General features: G+C 38.1%; 1 protein-coding gene across 1 annotated transcript in view; it reads left to right on the top strand.

Moving 5' to 3' along the window:
• The window catches only part of HMCN1 (hemicentin 1), a 203,021-nt gene extending 192,097 nt beyond the window's left edge, over window positions 1–10,924 (top strand). The window contains exons 103-107 of the mRNA XM_075509138.1: window positions 385–513; window positions 4,443–4,793; window positions 7,558–7,677; window positions 8,321–8,447; window positions 9,534–10,924. Of these exons, the coding sequence (XP_075365253.1) occupies window positions 385–513; window positions 4,443–4,793; window positions 7,558–7,677; window positions 8,321–8,447; window positions 9,534–9,900 (1,094 nt within the window). The 3' untranslated portion in view covers window positions 9,901–10,924. The remainder of the gene's footprint in view (window positions 1–384; window positions 514–4,442; window positions 4,794–7,557; window positions 7,678–8,320; window positions 8,448–9,533) is intronic.
• The last annotated feature ends 1,435 nt before the right edge of the window (window positions 10,925–12,359 follow it).

Below are 12,359 nucleotides of genomic sequence, written 5' to 3'. Positions count from 1 at the left end.
CTTTTTTTCTAGTGGGATATGACAGGAAGATGGATTATATCTCTTTGGAGAACAGCTGATCACATTAGAAACCTCAGTGAAAAGTTTTGAAAATTAACAGAAAAAGTGTGTGTAAATGCAATACGGTTGAAAAATTTATCTGTATATCTGCTCAAAATCTGCTTTCAGATTGTGAAAGACAGATTGTGATTCGTAACACAAAGTGTTATAGAGTAATGCCTAAACATGGCACCAGTTAAGAAAAGTGTACGTTCAGGGGTCAAATCTATCTAGAGGGCCAAATTCACTTGTGGCTTAACTGCATTCCTTCTACACGAAGAAGTTTAAAGCTGTAAGAAGTTTCAAGAAAAATCTGACTACTTCCCCTTGCCTTGTTGCTTGCAGACATTGATGAATGCCGGGATGGAACCCACCAGTGCCGCTATAACCAGATTTGTGAGAACACACGAGGAAGTTACCGTTGTGTGTGTCCAAGAGGATATCGGTCCCAGGGAGTTGGAAGACCTTGTGTGGGTAAGCTGTCTAGTCACATTAGTATCATGTATTTTCCACTGCTGCTTTTGGCTGGGCTTTCTGCTGTAACATATCCAACAATGCTATCCCATTTGAAGACTGTGCTATATAGACAAATTTGCTCTGAAGTTCAAAATTACCCATCTAAAACAAAGCATCCCATTCAAAACAAATAGTCAAAACTAAGTGAGTCCAAATGGAGATTGCTATAGGTCCATACTTTGAAAACAAAGCATACAAGGGTCTCCAAGCCCTAGTAGATGGATGTGCCAAGCTACCACTCCACAAAAGGCTTCATTATAAAAATCAGGTCAGATTTGCTAGTTGATTGGACAGTGAAATGTGCCTGGCTATTGCCTGGACTGCATTGATTCACACCTGAAGGCAGTCAAGCAGGGAGTGATGTGGATTCCCCTAAAGGAGAACACCCAAAGGAAGTGTGTTGCAAGAGCCACGATACACCCAGAACTCGCCTCTGCAAGCGAACAGCACAAACACACTTACCCACCCACTAGAATTGCAAAGGGTGTTCCCCATTTGGGTAGAGTGGAAGAAGCTGATACGCATTTATCACTCAACGCTCCCCTTTCTGGTTTGGGTGGATCACAGCAGGGAAGGAGGATTCTTGTCAGTAACAGGAATGCTGACCATGTAGTTACTCCCCTATGCTATCTATGTAGAACCTTTTGGCATAAAAAGCAGAGCTTTCTCCCACGCACACATTTGAAGGATGCTCTCGTTAGCTCTAACGTGGATAGCAAGAGAGTTTAATGTATGGTGTTGGTGCAAGTGCATAAAACACTTCCCCTGGCATTTAGTCGACCTCAGGATGGTACTAGGATCATTTAGATTCACCCTTTCTGTATTTATGTAGAATATTTAAAATATAAAAGCTGATCCACCCTGATGATAATGATTTATCAATGTTGGTATATGACCCTAAGTGAAGTTGGTTTCAGTTGCTCTCATGTTGCTTCTATCAGAGAAGCATTCCTCCATGATGACTTCTTCAAGATTAGCTTTTGTAAGTGATAAATAGCTGCTTTGGAGAATAGGATTTTTTTTTCTTTTTAAACAACCTAAGATTTTGGACTACCAAAAGCCAGGAATGTTGTTGTTGTTTGGGTTTTTTTTAAACAGATTAAATTGCAGTAAGAAACTGTTTGGCTGTAGACCAAGACATTACTTCTACCAGCTGCCCCTCTACTGAAATAAAATCAATCCCAGACTCCTTAGCATATATTAAAACCATTTAAATTTCTGACAGTAATAAGCTAGATAAAGTCTAGGACTACAGATTTTCACAAAACACTAGCAGCTGTCCTAAAGCTGTCTTCTGACCAAGGAGCACTGAAAGCTCCCTCTTAAAGTATGACCTTTATGCACCTTTGAATTTTTATCTGCTTGAAAATATATTTAAAATATAGATGCATCAAAGGTATTAGTTCACATGTGTTAATAAAATCCAGTTTGTTAATGTTCCCAGCGAGCACAGAGAAGAGTTCACAATTCCTTGTCTGTTAGATGGGGATAAGATGCTCATTTGTCATCACAACACCCATAGCTATATGCACTTTTGCATATAACATGTGCAACACTATCTAGAATTTAAAATCAAATATTATTCTTCAAGTTAAAGAATGCATGAGAATTTAGCTATTTGAGTTTCAAAGTCATTTCACCTTGTTCTTGCAAATATTTAATATTCATAGTGCATAATCAAAGGGATACTGTCCAGTGGAGACTTAGGCTTACCAGTCAGTCAGCAAACACTTCTCACAGGGATGGCTATGGCATAAATGCAAATGACTTGCTGCCTTCAGTTTTGCTTGTATTGCACAGGATGATCCTACAAAAGAAATTGCTTGAATTTTCACCTGTTTTCTTTCATTATTTCTATGATAGTCTTCTGTTGCTTATCCACAACTTGTTCCAAGGACATTGGTGGTTGTAAAGATGTTAGTGCACATACCTATTGTCTGTTTTATGCAGGTAAAGAATGTTAAACTCAGCAATTCGAAAACAGATGAGCGCTAACGAAATAATGAGTTTCAGCATTCTTCTACATGTATATGTGTAATATATTTTTCATCTTAAGCACACAATGAAGGAATATAAACTTAAAATTTGTATTAGTCGTTGCTGTATTAAAAATGAAGTTCTCTTGTTTATAACACCTGACAATATTACCCTAATGATATTTCAACTAATATACAAAGTTTCAGTTATGTGTTTGTGAAATAACAATTGGAAAATACTGCAATACCCAGCAATAATTATCCCTGGATTTCCAACTCTCAAAACGTTTTATTATTAATACCCTCAGAAGTTCTTTAAAACTTTAAAATATATAAAGTATTAAACACTTAATAAAAATGCAATCTAATATTCTACTATGTTTCTGAACAGTATTACTTTTTAAATGCCATTATCATGCATTTGTGTCTTGGAGGGTTACAAAGTATGCTCAAAATACTGTGTTCAGAGTGAACCAAAATGAAACTGTAATAACAGTAGCTTAATGGCATTTTTACAATAATAATTTAAAGAATACACACTTTCCACTAATATGAAATAATTAAACCCTTATTGAGTAACATTTAAGATAATCTTTAAATTCTAGTAAAAAAAGGTTTATAATATATGTCAATTATACGTATGTTGTTATGTATGTTAATATCAGGTTATTTATTTCTGGTCATTGCGGAGTTGCACATTCCTGTTTGGAATTAGCAGATTTTTGGCTTTTTCTAGTAAAGAATGAATGTAAGTTTGAAAAGGAATACCGTGAATGTCAAATTTTCAGCTGGGCCTGAAGTAACTTGATGAAAATTTTAGAAAATTTATTTCTGGTAGTGCCAGAGAGACTGTGAGGGAAGGCCTGGTCCTACAGTATCCAAGAACACTCATATTTACTTTATTTTGCGTGAAGGACACTCATCATGTTAAATCCTTAAACCCTTTACCATACTTTGTATGCTCACTACTCTATTTTGATTTAAGGATGGGTATTTACTGCTAGGGTTGGTCAAATTACTTTGGATTACAATTTAAAGGGAAACAACTTAAAAAAAAAAAAAAGGCATTCCTTAGGGGAAAAAAAAATTCTATTTTTTAATTGTACAAAAGTGAATTAATATTTACTGTTAAGTCTCCAACCTTTCATAGCTGGAATGACCAATAAGAACATGAAAGGTTAGAACATACCTGACCTCCTTCCCCTGCAGCCCTGTGACTTGTCCTCAAGAACTGATTTTTCCCCTGATGCAGAGTACAATAACCGTATCGGAGCTTTTGAGCTTCCCTCAGTGCTAGTTTGAATGAATTTCTAACACTGTACTTCTCAAGAATGCTCCATGTTAAGTATCCTCCTTTAAAGAAGGGCCCAATAGCTTCTCCCACACATCTGTGGAGCACTTAAGAAAAAAAAAAATAATTACTCAAGTAGTAGTGAGCAGCTTAGGCTGAAACAATGAACAGTGTGGGCCCTAAGGGCCACTTATTTCTCAGACTGCATCTTTTCTGGTAACCAGCAGGAACTCCAGCCAGCTCCTTTCAGGCTGTCACACACAGCCCTGCTTTTGCAAAAGCAGGGGAACGGATTTGGATCCCTGTTTTATAGCCACACCTTACCTGCAGTAACACTCGAGGCAAGACTTTCAGCAGAGCTCTTGTCCTGCGTGAGCACAGTCGTATGTCACAAGCAGAGTTAGAGGAAGAATAAAGGTGTATTACTGTACAGGACAGAATAACTTGCCTACTCGGCATTGTGTTCTCCATATTTTACTGCCTTCAAGATCTCACTTTTATGTCTTCAGTGTGTTCCACAGACTGATAAGTATATATGTATATATATAGTTATGTGTTGTTTGTTTGTTTTTTTCTCCTTTCCACATGGTTTGTTGCTCTGGATCATGTCACATGAGCAGACATTAATGAATGTGAACAAGTGCCTAAACCCTGTGCATTTCAATGCACCAACACCCCCGGCAGCTTCAAGTGTATCTGTCCACCTGGACAACATTTATTAGGTGATGGGAAATCTTGCGCTGGATTGGAGAGATTGCCAAATTATGGTGCCTATTACAATAGCTATAGCTATGCTCAATTCTCCCCTGTGAGAGACAACTATCAACCTCAACAATATTACAGGCACTCCTCAAACCTCTACAGCTCCTTCTCAGAGTATAGAAACAGCAGAATACCTTTCTCCAGGACTAGAAGGAACATTAGAGAAACTTGTCCTGAAGGCTATGAGGCAAGAAATTACAGATGTGTAGGTAAATGTCAGTCATATCTATGCAATTCTCTTGTTTTGGTCGTCATTCTTAGGTTACTGTTTCATATACACCAGGGGCTGATGGTTTGTGGTGCTGTGGTTTATTTTTGTATTACCCTGATAAATATTCAGAGAGTTCTGCATGTTCTTGGCTCCTGAGCACGTGTAGCAAAAATGTTTTCAAAAATCCTCCATGTAAACTCTTGTTTTAATTGTGCTGCTTATTGTGTGTTTGCAAATTATTTCCCTCTGTTATTCTCTTTCTTCTGATTACGGTAGCTCACCTTTGTGAATTTTCTCACACTTCAAAAAACACCAGTAGACCCAATCTAGTCCTGGGGATGTTGCTTATGCCAGATTCCCACTGATGGTAGTAATAATCTGGTTCAAAAAGATTTTGAATAAAGATTTTACAATTGAGCGCACTAAGGCCAATGCCAGTGCTGCTACAGGACGGTTAGTCACTGCTATGTGGGCAGTATAAGCAGAAGCTTTTAAATTATCTGTAGTTATGATATGTGGCAGGTTGAAATGTAATTCACCGAGTGTGGAGAGATTGATTATAAGTAAACAAATAGGGGATTTGTCATAAGCTGTGACAATGACAGCACTGCCATTTCTTTTTCTGCGATGAGGAGAGCAGGGTAGTTATAGTAACTGCCAAGCTCTGCCCCCATTTTTTTTTTTTTTTTTTTTAAAGAGGTGCAAAGCCTCAGAGCACACTCTAAGACCACCAGGAAACAAAGGTATTTGGCACCTCCAACTATCAAGCATTTAGCTCACTTCCTCCTTACTCCCTGAGCTTTTCTGAGGTTTTCCAATGAAATGCTGCTATTTTCACAAATACTGAAAATTTAATTCAGCTCCTTGTGAAAGTCAAAAGGAACAGCAGTCTGTACTGTTCATTGACTGATTTGCACTAAATGTGAGGAAACTAAGAAGTTAAAAAAAAAACCCACGCTATTGCTCAGAAGTTAGAAATGTCAGGTTTTTCTCACATGGCAGTAGTTGGCGTCTGGATCTAGACCTTCTGTAACTGCTGGTCTGGAGCCGGAAAATGGGCGCTCACACTTATACTCCCCAGACCACGTTCCCCTCCCTGCCCTGAAAAGCTGAACAGACCTGGGCGAGAGGGGCTGCTGTGCTGTGAGCCAGGGCTCACCTTGTCTTTCAGAAGGGGTCACCAGACCTGATGCTTTACACAGAGGGCACATAGGGATATAAAAAATGAGTTAATCTTTTGAAATATGCTTCTCTTAAGATACGCAAAACATGAGTTAAGTTGGCAAAATCTGGCTTAAGAAAAAAAAATTATTCAGTTAAGTTATTTTGTGATAATATTGCTGAGTTCAGGACTAAGGGTACTGCAGTCTAGGCCTTACTAAAGCTTGTCCCAGTGCATTTAACATAGTTCGTGGTGCGTTAGCTATGTGCCTCCACCTAGCATATATGCCAGTGGCACTTCATAGGAGGCACAGTATCCTTCTAGGATAAATACAGTGATCTACAGCTAGATTCTAGCAACCAGATTTATTGCTGTAATTATATAGCAATAAATAATATATAATGTTGAAAAATATGAATATACTTTTACTAATAAAAGTTATAGATAGGCAGGCATCAAAGACACTTCAGTAGTCGTATATGTGCAGTTTGTTATGGGTATACCAGTTTAATTGAAAGACCGAGGAATATAGCTACTGCTGATGAAACGGTTAAGCTAAAATCTATGATCTTCACCCCAGCGTCCAGTTTGAATTAGTTAATATTCTTGTACTTCTTTTTCATTGGAATAAACATCTAAATTTAAAAATTAGTTTAATATGAAAAATACACCCAAATGATGCTTTTTTTTTTAAAGTTCTTTCAAGAGACAACCATCAGGATTTGATAACAACATACTGTAAACTTCTACAGTCACAGCTGTTTCTGTGCGTTTTTATCTAACGCAACCCCTGTAAATCAGACAAAGAGAGGGGAAGCAAAGACCTTCCTTCCACTGTTTTAATCATGCAAGTCTTAACTCTTGCACGAGACTAACTTGAGTAGGATCTCTGTTGCTCTCCTGAATTAGGCAGACATTTCAAAAGAAATTATAATTATATATGATCTGTGTCTAAATCACACTAGTCTGCTTTGAAAATTTTACATAAAGTGGTCTGGTACTTCTATATTTGAGAGGGATATTAAAAAAAAGTTAAGAGCATTTATTGATAGTCTTCCCAGATACTGAGCTTAATTCATCCCCATGGCACAACGAAGATCAGTTTGGAAGGGAAACAGCTTTGCCTGAGGAGGGATTAACTGTAAGAACAACTTCCCCACTGTCAAGGCTTCCTCTGACAAGATAATTAATCTGGGCATTTCCTAACCATATTGCCTAAACCTTATTACCAGGCAGCTCAGCTTGCTTTTTGGGGCAAGACTGTATTTGTATAACCTTGTCGTTGTATACAGATTGCATGTCCCCCTTTCTTCCCAGAACTCTGTATCAGGACTGGTTTCTCCAGCTAGAATACATATTATTCTAGGCTGCCATCAAAAGAGGTGAGGACTTTAATTATTAAAAAGCTTTAAGGAATGGCACAGGTAAGGTGTGAAAGGATTTGCTCCTCTTAGACATTCAACCCCATCAGAAAACAAGATCCACACAACTTCCACCAACTCTGTCCATATGCTTGTATATAAGTAGTACAAAAAAATACCTTGGTTCATACCAGGTTCAAATAATCCTGATGTGTATGTGTTCGTGTTTCTTTCCTCAGACATCGACGAATGTGAAACCAGAGATACCTGTCAGCATGAATGCAGAAACACCCTGGGAAGTTACCAGTGTACTTGTCCATCTGGTTATCGCCTTACACCCAATGGCAAAACCTGTCAAGGTACAGGGATTCATTTCAGTGTTCAGAAATATACTTGTAAATAAGTAAGATACAAATCATGTTCAATATATGTAAAAGCCACTTCTCTGAATTTGCTATATGAGATTTGTCATTCAAAATTTCAAATTTCAGAAGTTTTTATATTTCACATTTTAATGCTTCATAAAACACCAGCAAGTTAGACCAGCAAATTGCAACTTCTTATTCTCTGAATTCTCCTCATGTGACCTTATGTTACACACTTAACTCCAGGCAAATAGACAGCAGCTCTAGGACCAAACCCAATATAATCCTTAATCTGCCTCTGTCAAAAAAAGGTACTGTTAGATTTTCTGATCCACAAAAAAACCATTAACAACAAGACAACTATGACAAGACAACTGTGGTTTATGTTGGATCGTGGCTGTATGGCAGCTCTAGCACAATATGCCATCCTGCACAATAATAAAATGCCAACAATAATAAATGCATGTTATTGGAACTCCTGGCTCTAGTGCCTCAAACAGCAAGACTGGATTCTGAAAGATTTCACTGTGTGCAGAGGTACACTCTGCAGTCTGCTCAACCTTTACTGACCCAGCTTGTTTTTAACCCTTACTTTCTTTTACCAGCAATTGATCATTTGCATGTTTTTTACATTCAGATATTGATGAGTGCCTCGAACAGAACATTAACTGTGGATCAAATCAGATGTGTTTCAACATGAGAGGAAGCTACCAGTGCATAGACACACCTTGTCCACCAAACTATCAGCGAGAGCCTCTTTCAGGGTACGTTTTATTTTCAGCCCCTTTTACCCACCCCAAGCTTGGATCCTTAACCTGTATTCGTGAGAAGAAACTTAGATAAAGTTTGACTGACACCAGTAAAGCTCATACTAGCTTAAGGTAAAGCACTGACATTCAAGATGATCATTGGTTTCCCCTGCAGCAGAACCATAAAGCAGTGGCCGCAGGCAAGCTGGCTGGCTTGCTCTATCCATGCAGCATTTTACTATTAGTTCAAAAGAAAATAGCACCAGAATGTTCCTTTACTATATGAATCCCGGTGGGCAGTGCGCTGTGATTCTTTCTGCTGATTCAGTGCCATTTGTCACTTATGGGGTTGCCTTTGCATCTAAGTTTTCTGACTTCTCTAAAGGCCTAAATTGCTGTCAATGTCAAAGCATTTAAAATATTCTTTTAGTCATGAAAATAATGCTACAGTTCATGGTAAGTTTTGTTATTTTTAAGTTACTCTATTTTCCTGTTCTGGAAAAAACATTAATTTCTTTTAACCTTTGATATACTCAAGGAAATAGCTTGTTTCATAGTCAGAAACCATCTTTTGTGATCAAACTAAACTGGAATGACACAAGTTGAAATAGATAATGTTCTTTGACCTCTGTTAGTACTGAGAAGCAGAGCTAACGTATCTCCTATTTTGACTTTTGATTAATAGAAGTAAAATTTATTTTGCCCTTCTTCATTCCAAATTCTTTATTTTATGATCTAACACACAGACAGCTCAAATGGAGCCGCCCCGTACAGTTTAAACCAACCTTTCCAACTCTAACATCAAAGAGCAAGGTCACTAAAACATATACCATCGACTTCAATGACAAATATTGTATTCAGTATCTTTACGTTACCTCTTGGCACTTTATGAGATGATCTGTTGAGGGGAAAATGAGACATTAAACTGGGCTACAACTTTAAAGGAACAATGGATAAAGGCTGCATCAGTATATTATCTTTGTAGAGAAATTTAAATTAAGCAACAGGGTAAACAGGGAAAGAATTCATCCTTTAAGACCTATTGCAGTACTTACAATATCATGCCTTCTCCCTGGGCTAAAGTGCTCTGCTTATTCCTAGGTTCTGTCTGAAAAACTGCCCGGCCAATGACTTGGAGTGTGATCTGAGTACCTATGCCTTGGAATACAAACTCCTTTCCCTCCCCTTTGGCATAGCTGCTGGTCAGGATTTAATCCGCCTGGTTGCCTATACTCATGATCAAGTCATTCACCCAAGGACAACTTTCTTAATGGCAGATGAGGACCCAGCAATCCCATTTGCCCTGAGAGATGAGAACTTGAAAGGAGTCGTGTTCACCACCCGACCGCTGCAAGAGCCAAAGACTTACCGCATGGGAGTCAGAGCCTTATCCTACAGTGTCGATGGAAATATTGAGTATCGGACAACTTTCATTGTTTATATAGCTGTGTCAGCCTATCCCTATTAAGCACCCAAACTACTTGACAGTAATCACAGTATTTTAACCACATTCATAAATGTCAGTGGGTATTACCACTTCCAGACTCTCTACTGCCTGCCAAACAGTTGTGAACCATGTAACTTGAAAATGGTGCTATGCTCTTTTCTTTTTCCCTCCTTCCCCAAGGCTGCCTATCCAGTCCCATTATTCAAATTCAAGAGGAAAATCCATGGCTCTGAGGCCCTGTTACCACTTGCTTTATTTATTACACTGGAATAGTCATTTTCCACAGTTTATTCTGAAAACCAGCAGAAAAATCAAAGTATGAGCTGAAGTATGAGGTCAAAGCACTAAGCAAGGAGCAGCCTCTGTGGTCAAAGCAGTAAGCAAGGAGCAGCCTCTGTTGAAAGCAACTAAAGAAAAGCCTAACCAAAAGAAAAAAAACCCCGTAATTTCAAGTGGTCTACACATTTTAAAGGTTGCTAAATGTTTTCCAATAGATATAAAATTGTATTTTGTTTCTTATCAAATACCTGATAGAATTAGGGCTGTAATATACTACATCGTGTGCTCAAAAAACCAAATACCCACTGTACCAAATGGTTGCAAATGCTGAAACAAATGATATTAAAGTTTGTTTTCAGCTAAACAATCTACAGTAGAATTTGGAACTGGTATATTTGATTTCCATGCAAGTTTAGAGATGTCACTATTTTTTGGAAGAAAACACAACATGGCTACTTCTACTTCATACAGCAGGTATTTTATAACCTTTTTTTTTTTTTCTCTGACATTCTGGTATAGCCGTTTATTTAGCTCAAAACCATATCCATTTCAGTACTCCCACCTCACTTAAAATGGTTTGGGTTTTTTTGCAAATGGAACATTTTTCTCCAAAGATGATGTAAGTTTGGTTCAATAATGTCAATACACTGTACACAAGTAATTTTGCCAAGATGTATTCTATTTTTATGAAAGTGTATATATGTTTTTTCCTATGTGTATTTTCTATGCAGTATCTCAAGAGTGTTTTACAGTTAAGTTTGCATAAAAGGACAATGTCAATACATTGAAAATAATCAAAATAAAGGTTCCCATTGCCTTTGAGGTTGCTGTGAGTTTTATCACTGAAAAAAAATCTTTCCCATTTGTAAAGCACTTGCCTTTAGTGCCAGCGACGAATGCAGAAGGTAGCATGCCCAGCAAACCCTGGGGAGCTGCGTGCACAAATGCAGCTGAGTCTCCTGTTTTTTGTGCTACTAGCTTCCCCACATTCTTCAGTTTTTCGAAAAAAGTCATAGAAACTGGTGCACTTAGTGTAAAACCTCTTATTTTATCCAGAGCCTACTGATGAGGAGACATCTCATTTCCTCAGAGGAAACAGATTTTGCTAAGAGTTAAATTTTTGTGGCCTATAAAGGCAGTGCTTATTCATAAATATAATCAACTAATAAACAGTGTCTAAGGGTTGTACAGCTGAGCCTGCAGTCATGTTGTCCAATCCCCTCCATTAGTCTGCAGAAATATTTGCAAGATTGAAGGTTCACTGCAATCCTATGAAAGGATGAGATGGTCTCCATATCATTTGTCATAAGATGTTTTGCAAATGTCCTCCTGTCATGAACAAGCCTATACAAAATTGTTATCTAAAAGACTGTCTATACAAAAGGAAATGCAGGTGAAAATTGGGGCAGAGAACATGCAAATAGCTAATTCTGAGTAACTCCACCCTGCAGGTATAGTCCAGACTATGACTGAATAGTCATTCCCTGTATCTGCGGACACCACCCCTCTGTCAGAGAGGTTAAGCATACATGTGCTTTTACAAGGATTTTGCCAGTAGGAGAGTGAGCCTGTTTGGGGGGATTTTAAAAGCTGACTGATGTCCTATTGCCCACCCAGATACATCATCAGGTTTCTTTATCCTGCTCTCAGTGGCTGGTTGTAATTTGCGATAACCAGGGCTGGTCCAGGAAGCAATCCTGGCTTTTCTAGAGGAACCCCATTTATGTTTGCATCAGTGCTGAAAGGGAACTGCTGGCCTTTATCTCAATCATTGTGATATATTTTAATTAAAGAATGCATCAAATGTTGGAAATTAATTACTTCCTAGTTAAAAGGATGCTTATCATTCAGGTCAAGGAACAGACACAGCCCTGTAACTGTCTCTTTACGGTCAGCATTATATAGCCACAGATGCACAAAGACCTGGCAATGAAACCACTATGGAAGTAGAGCCAAGTGATGAAAGGCACCATGCAAAGAATCAGGAATCCTGTTAAATAGTTAAGCTATAGACATGATCTGTTGCTCAGAAAGAAAGAGTGAAAGTCCTTCTGTAATTTAATCTGTCTACTTAATTGCAGAGCAAACACTCTTCCTAGCATCCTAAGAGTAGTATATGAGAATCTTAAGTAAGTTCTTATTAAAAAAACCCAACCAACCAAACAAAAAAAACCAAAAAAACCCAACACAACCAAAACCAC

The sequence above is a fragment of the Mycteria americana genome, chromosome 7 (genome assembly GCF_035582795.1).
Source record: "Mycteria americana isolate JAX WOST 10 ecotype Jacksonville Zoo and Gardens chromosome 7, USCA_MyAme_1.0, whole genome shotgun sequence".
Taxonomy (NCBI): domain Eukaryota; kingdom Metazoa; phylum Chordata; class Aves; order Ciconiiformes; family Ciconiidae; genus Mycteria; species Mycteria americana.
Note: the sequence above shows the minus strand (reverse complement) of the source record. Positions and strands in the feature narration are given on the sequence as shown.